This window comes from Amblyomma mixtum, chromosome 8 (assembly GCF_055824585.1).
Source record: "Amblyomma mixtum isolate Tamu chromosome 8, ASM5582458v1, whole genome shotgun sequence".
Lineage (NCBI taxonomy): Eukaryota > Metazoa > Arthropoda > Arachnida > Ixodida > Ixodidae > Amblyomma > Amblyomma mixtum.
In genome coordinates this window covers 113025896-113040978 of record NC_143019.1, presented here as the reverse complement: position 1 = coordinate 113040978, position 15083 = coordinate 113025896, and the positions used below count along the sequence as shown (strand labels likewise).

The 15083-nt window shown below is 48.4% G+C and overlaps 1 protein-coding gene across 1 annotated transcript; it reads right to left on the bottom strand.

Annotated features, from left to right (window-relative positions):
- Nucleotides 1–10527: 10527 nt before the first annotated feature.
- Nucleotides 10528–14853, bottom strand: LOC149333977 (glycine receptor subunit beta-type 4-like). Its single transcript, XM_089557831.1, has 4 exons — nt 14835–14853; nt 13193–13500; nt 11406–11422; nt 10528–10624 (listed from the first exon to the last, which is right to left on the bottom strand). The coding sequence occupies exons 1-4, from the start codon at nt 14851–14853 to the stop codon at nt 10528–10530; spliced, it is 441 nt and encodes a 146-aa protein (XP_089413957.1).
- Nucleotides 14854–15083: the final 230 nt, after the last annotated feature.

The following is a 15083-nucleotide window of genomic DNA, read 5'->3' as shown; positions in this document are numbered from 1 at the left end:
ACTTGAAGAAGAACGTCTTCACACCCGCTGGCACCAACATTTTTCGTACTCTTTTTAAAACATTTCCTGCTTGGCCTCCACTATACATAGATCGATAGATTGGCTCCGGGAAGACAGAGTCGAGCAAATCTTTTAACAATTTCTTACGCGTGACATTAGAAAGATATTCCAAACTGAAGCGCGCATTCAGAAACCGGAAAGCAAAGACCACTTCTTTCAAAAACCTACTTGCACTGTATCTCATCCCGTCCACACTGGAAATAACATAGTTTGGCAAAGCCGAAGAAAGCCTCACTTGAATAAATGTCCGCAGGAAAGGGTCGCGTTGATCTCGAAGAAACAGAAATCTTGACACCACCTGCCTCAGGTACAAGTGTGGCAAGGAAAGACCCCCTTTTCTCAAACGCAGAAATAAATTATCACGTTTAGTCCTCTCCCATGAGGACTGCCAAACAAAAACTGCGAAGAGACGATGAAACTTTTGAATGCTAAGTCGAGAGCATGAAAGGACCTGCAACAAATAGCACACTTTTGAAACCAGATATACATTGCATATGTTTGCGCGCGTGAATACAGACAGTTCCTTCCCCGACCATTTCTGTGCACGCGTGGAGAGTTCTTGAATTTTCTCCTTCCAAAAGTCATCGTTATCTCGATACTTGTCAAGAGGTACACCTAGGTATTTGGAAGGAACATGTGACCATTTTACACTTGCATGAAACAAAGGCGCTGATGCCCAATTCCCATGCCAAAGGCCCGCACACTTGTCCAGGTTAACAACGCTATTGGTTACATCACAAAATCTACGAACAACCGACATCGCATGTTCTATGCTGCTGTGGTCACTACAGAAAACTGCCACATCATCGGCATAAGCCAATACTTTAATTTCACATGCTTCCAGTTCGAAACCACGAATACAGCTGTTATTTATTACATTTCGGCAAAGTGGCTCCAGGTACAGAGCGAAAAGTAGCGGTGACATTGGGCAGCCTTGCCGCACGGATGCTCTAACGGCAATTCTGTCTGTGAGCTCTCGGTTAACAACCAGATTCGTGGTACAGTTGCTATAGGCCATTTTAACCCCTTTTAAAGTAACTTCTCCAACACAGACATGTTCAAGGATTTTAAAAAGAATGTCATGACATACACGGTCAAATGCCTTCTCTAAATCAATTTGCAACATTGCGACTCGCCTAAAGTCAGCGTCACAGCATTCCAGTATACTCCGAGTGACATGAACATTCGTGAAGATGGTCCGCCCTTGAATTCCACATGTCTGGTGGGGGCCAACCAAGATGTCCATAACTGATTGTAAACGTTTGGCTAATACTTTCATAAAAATTTTATAATCAACATTAGTAAGCGTTATCGGCCGATAACCTGTAACTTGCTTAAGCTGAGCAGGATTGTCAGTTTTCGGTATAAGTACTGTATGTGCACGAGAAAACGACGGTGGTAAAATACCAGTTCTATATGACTCTTCATAAACGCGTTGCAAAATGAGAGCAGTTTCACGTTTGAACGCCTTATAAAATTCTGCTGTTATCCCGTCAGTACCTGGCGATTTCCCCAAGTGAAGCTCATCAATAGCGCATTCCAATTCCGCTGTTGATAAGTCGGCAGACAGGATGTCAGTGTCTTCACTGGTCAGTCGGGGTAATAGACTTAAAAATTCATCCTGAAAGGCCTGTACATCTGCCGATTTGGAAGCGAACAAATCACGGTAATGCTCACTGAAAGCCTCCCTTATCGCCTTGGGATTGTCTGTCAGAATGCCTTTGTTTTCAATTTCTACGATATCTTTTCTTCTAGCGTATCTTTTTTCTGTCGTCAAATTTCGCCTACTGGGCATATCATCTGCCAGCAAGCGATCTGCTCGTGCACGAATTGCAGCTCCCTGAAACAATGTCGCATCGATAACCTCAAGCTTTGCTTTAACTTCGCTGATAAGGTCACTGTATAGTCCCGGAGCTCTATTTTCCTCTGTAATTAATTCTTTCAACATCTGTTTTAGGTTCTTCTGTTTCGCTTTCTCAGCGTGCTTGATTTCTACGGACCTTTCAATAGCCCTCATTTTGACATCAATTTTGAATTCCTCCCACTTTTCTGCCCAACTTTTTCCATAATTCAACCGAACTTCTTCTAACACGTTCTTTGTTTCTAAAACAAACGAATCGTCCTTTAGTAACTTTGCATTCAGTTTCCACAAGTCCCAGCTGAATTTCGCTTGAGGTGTCACATTCCTGCCAATGGTGAATATGACACAACAGTGATCGCTAAACGTAACCGGTTCGACGATGTAGTTATCGCAAATGGCCGCCAGGTCAAGGGAAACGTAAGCTCTATCTAGCCTAGCATGACTACACCCTTGAAAATGTGTATAATGACGCCTCATTCCGCCCTTTGCAAACTGGGCTACGTCTTGAAGTGAATACTTTTCAATGTTTTCTTTCAAGAAAACAGCACTTTCGCTTTCGGTGACTGTTGAGCCTGATCGGTCATCTGCACTGAGAACACAATTGAAATCCCCTAAAAGAATGACAAGTCTATTGCATTCCAGATACGCACATAGTTCCTGGAAAAACAAAAGTCGTTCACGGGGTTTCGTAGGAGCATACACACAGATAACTCTCAAATATTCCTCCCCGTACAACAGATCACAGAGCACAAACCTTCCCCTCGTGCAATACACCACTGCTTGTTCCTCGATATTAAGACTGTTCTTAATTAACAGAACACAGCCCGCTGATGTCTCCACTGCATGACTAGCACGCACGTTATATCGCGGCTTGAACTGCGCAACCATAGCGTCTGTCGCGCTCGCACTCTCTACCTTTGTTTCTTGTACTGCAAGAATGTCCAGGTCTTTCTCATAGAGCAGGCGCCTTAGCTGACATTGTTTACGTCTAGCTGCTAGTCCACGCACGTTTAACGTGCCGCATTTTAAATTTGACGGAACACAAGCCATGCTGAAAATCCTGAGCACAAAAAGGTACAAGTCCCTTACCAGGCGTACGCCTTACCCTCCGAGAAGGGGCGATTAATCAGCGCTCCTTGCGCTGCGCACGGGAGACGCGGACGATGAACGACACTCAGGCACATACTTCCCCTTGGCCCCGGTGGGTCTGAGCCACTGGCGCTCAAGGCGTTGCGACCTGACCTCGGTGGAAGGTTGTGAAGGGGACGGCAACACCGTCTTGGCACGCTTAGCCGGACCGAAGGTGTCATGTGATGCCCTTTCATCCTCGACTGGCTCCGCTTCGGCGTTCATGGCAGACGCCTGGTCACTCATCGGCGGCGTTTCAGTCGCGTTGCTCAAAGCTCGTTGTTCGTTCGGCGTCTTGCTCGAAGTTTCCATGTTTCCGTTGGAGACGCTTCCCTGTTCCCCAGACGCACTCTTCATTGGACGGCCATCAGGGGCCGCCGTTTCAGCTTCCTCAACGTCCATGATATCCTCTTTATCACCACAGTCCTCTGAGGCCGCCCCTAGCACATTGGCGTACGTACGTATGCAGTCCTCACGGACATGACCAAAGGCTCGGCACTTAGTGCAGCGGGGCGTCTGGCAGTCGCGGCGGATATGCCCGCGTCTGCGACATCGGAGACAAACAGGCGCCCTACCGGGCACAACCACAAGGACGGAGCCCCCGTAGAATTTCAAAAGATGCGGTAGCTCCTCCGCCGTGACTCCCTCTTTAAGCACCATTCGAGCGACACGTGTTGTCGACTCCGCCGATTCAAATCCTGGAACACTCCATTCCTCATGCTGAATTTCCATCACTTCCCCAAACTCGCTCAGGGCCTTCCGTAGGGTCTCACTGGGTATGTGAAATGGCACCCAGTGAATCTTCACCTTGATCTCCTTTCGACAGGGATCAATAATGGCACAGTAACCGCCTTTCACACTCAGGCCCCCGGCCGCAAGTACAGTGTCCTTCGCCTCCTGGGTGCGGAACCTCACGAGCCAGAGGTGGCTCATCTGGTAAGCGCCAATGCCGCTAACATCCCTAAGGACGCCGGCATCTTCTAATGGTTGACGAAAGTCCTCTATTCGATACGGACGCTTCGAGGTATCACCGTGCAAGAAAACACACAAACGCATACCTTCGTCAGCCGGCAGTGACGGTAGCAGAAAGCGATAACCAGGAGGTGGTCCAGACACCGATTCATCCCGACCAACAAAGGCCGTTGCGACACCTCGCCCGGAGCGAGCCATTTCTGCGTCCGTCTAGCAGGGCAGCCAGAAGCAGAATCCCCGCCATGCCAACTCGATGGTTTGGAATAACAACGGCGCGTCTAGTGAATACGGTGTCTTCACTCACTCTCATCCTCCTCCATTCCCTTCCGGCGAGGTTTAGGTGTCCACCGACAACTGAGAGCCAGATACATATCCTTTCCTCAAAAACCAATTTACCGACGAGCGAGGCGTAGAACCGAATGGGCGATGACGTTCTATGGACTCCTTGGCAGCGTTGCAAGACGCTGTCGCGTTCCACTCTTAGGGGCGAAGCTTAACATCTTAACCACACATCAGTGACCACACTTTAGGTAAAAAAAATGGCTGAGGCTTAACTTGGTTAAGCCTGGAGAAAGCGAAGCATCATCGTGTCGCGTAATTTGGAGGTGCACAACCACAGCGACGGCGCGAGGTGGGCCCCCTTCATCATCATCATCATCAAAACGTTTATTTCCACCGAAATGAGACTCCTTTTTGGACCCCCCGGCACGCAGGCCTAAGGGAGCCCTACTTAGGAGCCTCGCAAACTAAGGTCTGGTGAAGACACATTGTCTCTTCACGGCCTCAGCCGCCAGGCGGATGGCTTGTTGCTGCTTAGCGGGGTCCTCGCTCCGCAGCAAGGTCCTTTTCTCCACTGTCGTGACGTCATCGTGTCACGTGGTGTGACGTCATGTATCACGTGATTTGGAGGCGCACAACCACAGCGACTGCGCGAGGTGGGCCCCCGTTTCTCCACTGTGGTGACGTCATCGTGTCACGTGGTGTGACGTCGTGTATCACGTGATTTGGAGGCGCACAACCACAGCGACGGCGCGAGGTGGGCCCCCGTTTCTCTACTGCCGTGACGTCATCGTGTCACGTGATTTGGAGGCGCACAACCACAGCGACGGGGCGAGGTGGGCCCCCGTTTCTTCACTGTCGTGACGTCATCATGTCACGTGGTGTGACGTCATGTATCACGTGATTTGGAGGCGCACAACCACAGCGACGGCGCGTGGTGGGCCCCCGTTTCTCCACAGCGACGTGACATCATCGTGTCACGTGGTGTGACGTCATGTATCCCGTGATTTGGAGGCGCACAACCACAGCGACGGCGCGAGGTGGGCCCCGTTTCTCTACTGTCGTGACGTCATCGTGTCACGTGGTGTGACTTCATGTATCACGTGATTTGGAGGCGCATAACCATGGTGAAGGGCTGAAGTGGTAGCTAAAGTAGCATGCTTCGCATAAAAGTGCCCCCCTGAATTTTGTGAGACAGTTACTGCGTAATTTCCTTTCCTCAAATACAATTTTCATTTTCTTCATTACGGCTCCTCTTTATCTTCTTTCACTCCCAATTCCTCCCTTCCTCTACGGTGCGGTTCAGGTGTCCACCGAGATTGCAGAGAATTACTGCGCCATTTCCTTTCCTCAAAAAGCGTTGCGTTCAAAGAGTAAGGCATCGCGCCGAACGGGTGGTGGCGTTCCGTGGACTCCCTGGCAGCGCTACAACGCTCTGTCGCGTTCCACTCCTAAAGGCGAAGCTTAAGCGTCATTAATTAGCAGTTAATTAGTTTTCAGGCATTAATCAGTAATTAACCATTAATTAGTGATGAGTCATCACTTAGTAATTAGTACTCAATTATATGTGACGCCACCAGTGCCACAGAAACAGCGAAGGTGGTGCGGAAAACGCTTCCGCCTCTACCCACTTTAGACAGTCAAAGTGCCACCTGAATTTTGCCTGTTCAAAATGATCTGTTTTCTGTCATGTCATTTATTTGTGTTGATGGAACTATTTAGTCTCTGGAAGAGCCGTATCATGGGCCGCCACGCCGATACACGGCGGTCATCGAAATGTTTGTTCCGCGAGCAGTGTGCTTTGGTGCGTGTAGTATATGCTGCCCTGGAAGAGCCGCCTAGCTGGCTCCCCTATCTGAATGCATATGTGTGCCTCCCAGATTTTGATGTTTGGCAAGGTGGGTCCGGTGTGGTGTTTTGTGGCATAAGCATACTAAGGTTTTCCTTTTGGGCATTTTTTCTATGCAAGAAAACTGCGGCAATATTCAAGTGCTCTCGCGTAGCGACGTCTGAAGCTGATCTGCTCGCGCCATACCCTGTTCGACTCCCAGTCATGAATATTGGTTTCGTTTCTTTTTTCTATGCTCTGAACCTGCGAATTTGTGTTTTAGCACTAAACCTAAAGAAGCTAAGTGGTGGGGAGGGGGAGGGGGTGCATACATTAACTTGTTCTCTCATATAAATTTACATCGATGTTTAAAACTTTTTCTGACCAGAAAAGAAAAGGAGCGATTGTAATAGTGATTCTGGTTCCCAACGCAGCAGGTAAAAGTGAGAAATGTCTTAACCATTTGTTATATGCAAAATTTTACAATGTGCCATCTGTTCCGCATTAGAAAAATCCCCAGAAAAAAATTCAGAGGGCACTTTGACTGTCTAAAGTGGGTAGAGGCGGAAGCGTTTTCCGCACCACCTTCGCTGTTTCTGTGGCACTGGTGGCGTCACATATAATTGAGTACTAATTACTAAGTGATGACAAATCACTAATTAATGTTTAATTACTGATTAATGCCTGAATACTAACTAACTGCTAATTAATGACGCTTAAGCTTCGCCTTTAGGAGTGGAACGCGACAGCGCGTTGTAGCGCTGCCAGGGAGTCCACGGAACGCCACCACCCGTTCGGCGCGATGCCTTACCCTTTGAACGCAACGGTTTTTGAGGAAAGGAAATGGCGCAGTAATTCTCTGTCATCTCGGTGGACGCCTGAACCGCACCGTAGAGGAAGGGAGGAATTGGGAGTGAAAGAAGATAGATAAAGAGGAGCCGTAATGAAGAAAATGAAAATTGTATTTGAGGAAAGGAAATTACGCAGTAACTGTCTCACAAAATTCATGGGGGCACTTTTTTGACCTAAAGTGTGGTCACTGATGTGTGGTTAAGATGTTAAGTTTCGCCCCTAAGAGCGGAACGCGACAGTGTCTTGCAACGCTGCCAAGGAGTCCATAGAACGTCATGGCCCATTCGGTTCTACGCCTCGCTCGTCGGTAAATTGGATTTTGAGGAAAGGAAATGTATCTGGCTCTCAATTGTCGGTGGACACCTAAACCTCGCCGGAAGGGAATGGAGGAGGATGAGAGTGAGTGAAGACACCGTATTCACTAGACGCGCCTTTGTTCATTACAAACCATCGAGCTGGCATGGCGGAGTGGATAGCATGCTCGTCTCTCACGCCGAAGACCGGGGTTCGATTCCTGAGCTCGACCAATTTCTTAATCGGTTTTATTTATTTATATGGCCTGACTAGTAAAGCTAATTAGGCTAATTGTGTAATTAATCAATTAACTAAGCTCAGTTCCACTTACTTGGAGCATCACTATACGATACCTTCAATTGGTTGCATGGTTACTAGCCAAAGTACAATTGGCCCCGTTTAAAATTCGCGCACTGTGACGTCACGACCGTTTCCACCAATTGAAAAGCGTGACATTTTCTGTCGACAGCTGCTGCTTACAACGATGAGACATTAAAGGCTTCCGCCTTAAAATAAAGCCTGTTATTTCATGCCAGTTTGGTTTTCAAAGTGACAAAGTTCTCACTAGGCGTATCTTACGTTACAATGACTGTCTCAAACCTCAACTTCAAACCTCAAACACCGCCGCCGCGGTGGCTCAGCGGTTATGGTGCTCGGCTGCTGACCTAAAAGACGCGGGTTCGATCCCGGCCGCGGCGGCTAGAATTTCTTTGGAGGAGAAATTCTAGAGGCCCGTGTACTGTGCGATGTCAGTGCACGTTAAAGAACCCCAGGTGGTCGAAATTTCCGGAGCCCTCCACTACGGCGTCTCTCATAGCCTTAGACGCTTTGGGACGTTAAACCCCATAAACCATCAAACCTCAAACCTCAAAGATCTGTACCTATACGGTGTGCCGACATTGCTGCTTTACACAGGGTGTTAAAGCTAAGATTTTACACAATTTTAAAAAATAGGGATTTTGAATTATAAGAGCCCTTTTTACAGTATAACATTGTCAGAGGTGTAGTACTTCTGACACAACTAAGACGTGCTAACTAGCAGGCTGCTTAACTAATATTCAATAGTTAACCTTTTAAGTATTACCGTTAGGCTCCTAAAATATTAACAGGCGTGTAGCCCACTGTAAGTAATGTCCATATCAGTTTTTAAAATTTTGAAAACGCGATTGCCGTCGGAGCTCTGTCCCAACAAATTTTGGCTATTTCGACGAGTTCCGTGCACTGAAGAGTAAGTAGAAAACCAGCGGAAGGGACGCGTTCACAAGGAGGAGAAGTACACAGGACAACGCTGGAAAGACAACTGAAAATTCTTTACTTGGTGAATCGTCAACATCAGAACAGTACCAAGTAAAGAATTTTCAGTTGTGTTTCCAGCATTGTTCTGTGTATTTCTCCTCCATGTGAACGCGTCCTTTCCGCTGGTTTTCTACTTACCACGCACCAACTGGCCCAACAAGCTACGCTTCTTCAATACTGTGCACTGGCGAGATTGCTTTGCCTGCAAGCTTTTCGAAAGCGCATGTGTTTTGTCTCGATCTAGCTAAAGTTGGTTGGGCAACAGCGCCGAAAGTAGCCCCGCTTCAAAATTGTAAAACTGATATCGAGATTACTTAGGGTGGGCAACACGCCTGTCATTAATTAAGGAGCCTAACATTAATAGTTAGAAAGTTAACTCTTCGATATAAGTTAACCGGCTTGCTAGTTAGCTCATATTAGCTGCATTCTGATGTACTTACTGTTTTCTGACAATGCCTTATTTTTTGCCATGTGCACACGACAAAAATAAAAGTGGTCGGCGTCAAAGCTTGTCAGGCCCGAACGAAACAGCGCAGGTAAAAAGCAGGGAATCTGCGAATACGATCCGGCACTAAGAGAATGGGTTGAAATTAAACGTGTTCTCAGCCTCAACAGGCCGACGTCTGCATCGACACTGCAGGACTTCCAGAAATGCCTCAGCGTCAGCATTCCAGAGCCAACTACCGTGCGATAATGCATAGGACGTTGTGAAAAATCGAAATGAACCTTTCTTATCGTAGTCTGGTAGTGGGCACGGAAATGGTTCTGTCGCGACCACATGACAAATGTGAACAGATAAGTGCCCCAAGAAATCTATAGCTGATAAGTGCGGAAGGTGTAAAGAAGTTCGAAATCGCTCTGGACACTTTTAATAGCAACGTGCGGCCAATATTTCATATGCTTCGTAACATTGTCGTCTTTGCTCGGGCAAAAGTGTGGAGGAGTGTCCTGTCAAGTCATAAGACCGCAGCCAATACCTGCATTGCGGCTCATACGTTGCATTCGTTTACCAACTTGATTCGCTCGTCATGTGAAAGCCTCAAGCACCCACCCGTCCTATTCTTCGTCCCGTGCGCAAAGTCGCAAGGACGCATCCGCATAAGCCACAACAACGATCGTACGGCCGCCTTACCTTTGGTGGTTTCCGCCTTCTGTGTGCAGATGGAGGAGTGTAAAGGCTTGAGACTTTTACGGATGCAGGTTTTTGGATGAGGATGCGAATGGATGGTGGACGTATGCGGCAGATGCAGGCTTTTCGCAGCGGCTGGAGGTTTCGGAGAAAAGACGCCCCGGCACCTTAGGAAATGGTCGCAGTATGGCTGACGCAGTAATATAGGTGAGTTTCCGGGAGGCTTTAATGCGCCAAGTACGGGTCGCTACATCAGCGAAACGTTTACACGCTATAAATAGTTTTTGGCCTAGTGGCCGCGGTGGCTCAGTGGTTATGGTGCTCGGCTGCAGACCCGAAAGACGCGGGTTCGATCCCGGCCGCGGCGGTTGAATTTCTTTGGAGGAGAAATTCTAGAGGCCCGTGTACTGTGCGATGTCAGTGCACGTTAAAGAACCCCAGGTGGTCGAACTTTCCGGAGCCCTCCACTACGGCGTCTCTCATAGCCTTAGTCGCTTTGGGTCGTTAAACCGCATAAACCAAACCAAACCGTTTTTGGCCTGATAATAACGTTTACAGTTGCCCCATGACCTTTATTAGGAGCTTAGAACGAGAAATGTACTTCACGATGAGCCTGCAAAAGTGTGCATTCTAACCGCTCAGTACGGGCGTCATGGCGGGAACCGGAGAAACACAGAACAAGCGAGCACATTGCCTCCTTTCAAGCTTGCACATTTATGCAGCTGTTTTATCTATGAGGGCACGCTATTCACCTTCCATATACGGTGGCCCAGTAGCACACATTGAACAAAGCGAAAACAGTTGGGAAAAGGATGCAAGAGGCCGCCTCTATGCGCCCTGGCGGGAGTACGGCGGACAGTAGACGGCGCAGAAGGCGGCCGGTGCGCTCGAAGCGGCCTTGAGCCTCGGATGCTTGGGGCACCACCTGGTGCGAACACCAAGATGGTGGTGGAAAACATTTATTTACAGATAAACTTCGGGATGTGAGGTATGAGCTGACCCAAAGGGGGCCAGCCCTCACAAGTACTAGGTGGAGGTCCCTAGTTCGGGACCCCAGTGGCGTTGGCCGCTGCCCGGGCTCGCGCGACCAGGGCCCGTTGGGCCTGCAGGTCAGAGCAGCCGAGCAGGGTCGCCTCCCAGTCCTCCCGGGTTGGGTTGGGGTGAGGGGGGATAGCAGGGTTGGAGGGGCAGGCCCACACCATGTGGTAGATGTCCGAAGACTTCTCCGCACAGTGCGGACAGCTGCCAGAGAATGAAGGGTCAAAGTGTTTTAGAGCTGCCGGGCACAGCAAAGTATTTGTATATAGGCGAAGCAGAAGCCGCTCCTCCGCCTTTGAGAGACCTTTACACGGGCGGGGATAAAGACTATGGCCAGATTGATAAAGTAAAGAAATGTCTTTAAACGAGTAAGCTGGAGTGAATTCGAGTTCCTGATCGTCGGGGTCGGAGGGGAATGTCCGGTGAGAGAGCGCGCGGGCGGCGGCGTCAGCTGCCTAATTTCCCTCAAGGCCCATGTGAGCAGGAGCCCAAACGATACGCCGGTGAGCGGGGTCCCACGTATAGACGCTGTTTTGGAGAATGCGGTAGGCTAGATACGGTACCCAGCCCTGCTCGACGTTCCGACATGCCCCTCGCGAGTCGGAAATAATTGTTTTTGAATTGGAATGAGATGCAGCCAAAGCAATGGCGACCTCCTCCGCGTGTACCAAGACGCAGGCAGGATCTGCGGGAGTAGGCAGAAGCGCACAGTGCAGAAGTCAGTGCAGGAAACTCAGCTGACGATGTTGATTGTGCTGACGCAGGATAGATAAAATTGCTCAACGTGCAAGGGCGTCATGCCTCGACTTCACCGGCACCTTAGAGGGCCGGCAAGGGAACGGAAACGCCTTATTTATGATAAACTTGAAAAAAATGGTATTCTGGCACCGAAACTGGTAGTCATGTATGAAGAGGTGCAAGCGCCCTTACTAGTTCTTTCCCCTCAACACCAATATCAGACATCTCCTTCACCCTTGTGCTGCAATACTTACCAACCATCTTTCTCCTTGTTTTTTCGCGCGTAATTGCATACCGAATTCATTGTCCTGCCTGCAGCGAAAATTACGCTACGCTGATTCTCTGGTAAATTAAAAGACATCATCGCGCCAGAGACGACACTTAAATCTGATCAAGCTATAGGCGCAGGGTCACAGCGAGCCAGGATTGCGTCTTAGCTATTGCACTGCGGGAGTTTAGCTTTCTTAACGTTATAGTTCCTGTCGCGTCTTACGAGATACTGCTTTCAGCGACTCAACCGGGAAATAATCCAACATAGGAATAAAGTACATATTAATTAAATGAAACAATCCTCTGCCGTCTCGCGCCATCTCTCACCGCTTTCAGACGGTGGGTTTTATTCCTAACTCACTGTCTTTGATTGGCGGCAAGAAAGGTGCACGCTCGATTCCGCGCATTCGAAACAGCACTTCGGTACTTCTCTGCCTCAAGCTGCTTCATTGGATTGCGACCTGAAAGGAACGGAGCCCCGTTAGGCCCTGCCAAAAGGCAGGGACGTTGGTGTGCGAACATGAAGGAAATAACCGCATTCAAACATGACGAAAACTGCCAACGGGAAGCTCAAGTCATTACCCATCAAAAGTCGAGTGCAGGCTGCGAAAGGTGCTGGCAGAAAGCGAAACGGTGAATGCTTCGTTAGCTACCAGGCTAAGGCGCAAAGCCCGAAATCGCGCATTACATCTTACAAAGAACACATATTTCATAATCTACAGGCTTGTATATCTTGTTAAGGACAAATCAGTCTTTGCTTCTACACAACGGTCGCATCTTCAGTGCTGAAGTACGCGCGCCAGATATGTGTTGTTTCCAATCCCCGCAAAAAAAAAAAGTCTTGAAATAAAGAAATAATAAATGTCAAACAATGTAAAAATTGTATCACATTTGTCTGACGCAGCCTGTATAAGGTTAGTGTATTATATGGCACTTTTCAGCTTACAACATGCCGTATGCCTGATGAGCGGCCTTCTATCCATTAATCGCGGGTTAAACCATGAAGTCGTTCTGACGGAAAGAGCGGAAAATAATCACCCGCCTTCCTGATGTTCACCTCCTGCCTTAAAATGTGCAGGAAAACCTGGTTTTACCGTAAAATATTTGCATGCCTGTAACTTTGGAGGCCTCATCTCTTACGCATGCAGCTTCATTCTCGTTCGCTCCCCTATAATATGCTCCCGCCCACTGACCCTCTCTTCGAACCCCGCCGCGGTGGCTCAGTGGTTACGGCACTCGACTGCTGACCCGAGAGACGCGGGTTCGATCCCGGCCACGGCAGCCGAATTTCGATGAAGGCGAAATTCCGGAGGCCCGTGTGCTGTGCGATGTCAGTGCACGTTAAAGAACCGCAGGTGGTCGAAATTTCCGGAGCCCTTCACTACGGCCCCCCCTCACAGCCTGAGTTGATTAGGGACGTTAAACCCTAAAAAACCATTAAACTGACCCTGTCCTCGAAGCCGGCGACGGCGGTCTCCACGATGACGGCGAGCACCAGGCCGATGCAGCCACTCATCCACCAGTCGACCAGCGTCAGCGCCAGCGAAGGCGGCAGCAGACGCTGTGCAGCGGCCGTCTGCTGCGTCAGGGCCAGAAGCAGCGTGCCGCACAGGGAGACCCGCTCGGGAGGGGCCAGCCAGAAGGCGGGCCACGAGCACACCACCAACAGAGCACTGGGGGTGTAGGTGCCCACTGCCTGGACTCCCAGGCGCCGCTCCAAGCGGATCCGCACACCGATGCCTCCAGACGCTCGGCCTGCGGTTTGCGGATTAGAAGGGCTGCGACGCGACGCGAAACTGCCCGAAATTCTCACCACCACCGCACAAATTCTTAAACAAAGAAGAGGCTGTCACATGAAGACAACCTCAAACAGGGTCATATCCAAATCTAAACATACTAAGTAAAATTCACCCCACACTTTACGCACACAATTGTCCGTGGCGCCATGAAAAACCTACACTGTATCACATCACATGGGCCTGTCAAAAAGTGGACGTTGTCCCAATTATACCAAACCCAAGTGCGGAGCAATGAGAGGGTCTGCTCTCCAGCGACTGCCGCGATGACCAGATTGGTTTGATACGGAGAGCTCAGCTGACGGCAGCATCCAGCGGAGCCCTGGAATAGGGGCAACCAACCGTTGCCGATGGACTCATCTGACCGCATAAAAGCACTTGTGCTAGAGCTAAATAAAATTATCCTATCCTATTTTATCCTCACCATTATTTGCGCCAAAAAGGCGAACATGGCGGCTCGTTGTTTTTTCCTGGGTGTGTAGTGTCCTATCGGTTATTCCACGCGAAAGGAGACTCGGCAAATTCTTCACATTTTTGATTTGCCTCAGAAAATTGTTATAATTTAAGACAGGTCTGAACAGAAGTGTAAAGGCTTTCTTTTGAAGAAAAAAAAAATTCTGCAAATATCATGCTCCAAAGTGCAAGAAATCGACTAAATCTGGGCAATTTTAGATATATAATTGCTCAGAAACTGTTCCTTGCCCAAAAAGCTTCTCTCTCCGTGTAGTTAAGTATTGAGATGCCCTCTGGTATTTCAAAAGACAAATCGCAGCTTTGGTTCAAAATAGCAGTGCTTAACAGGAGACAAATTTGAAGATTTCCGTATTGTTTAAGGTATCTCGAGACAGAACATTTTTGGCGTATTGTCTGAAACCTGGTTATAGCACTATTTGGGTTAAGCATGAAAACTAGCTTTTCGTTGTTCTGCAATTTTATTACAAATATCTATATTTCTGAGAAACACGAAACATTTAGCTCTAGAAACCGCTGTGTACGCAGCGGTGCTACAGCAAACTAAAATAGCCCAATGGTCACCCCATTCAATTAGTTAAACAGGTACAAAATTATCAAACATATTTTGTTGTTGACGAGGAATAACTTTTTAAAAAGAAATCGGATCGATGTGGCGCCAGCATTTGTTACAGACGGGTAAAACACGGCTTTTATTTCCCGTTTCACCTAAAGCATTATTAGCTGCTATCAGCGTTGACCATAATCTTATAAGACGGTCCAGTTGGGCGATTTCAGCATTCAAATTATTCTTAAAAGAATACGTTTTGGCGTAATGCTCACAGTATAGAGGGTGCGCCATGTTACACAGTGTAGTGCGAGTCTGAACATCTGGATAAGAATTTATTATTTACATTTCGCTTGATTGAGGCATCCACCCGACCAAAATATTCAGCTTCCAAAGCCGTCGTGCATAGCGAATGTAATGTTTAACATACCAGTATTAAATTAAACGGGACAACCTGTGTATGCGAATCGCACATCGACCTGCAGACATATGGAACTGAGGGCGGAATATCTTTACGGTAATGT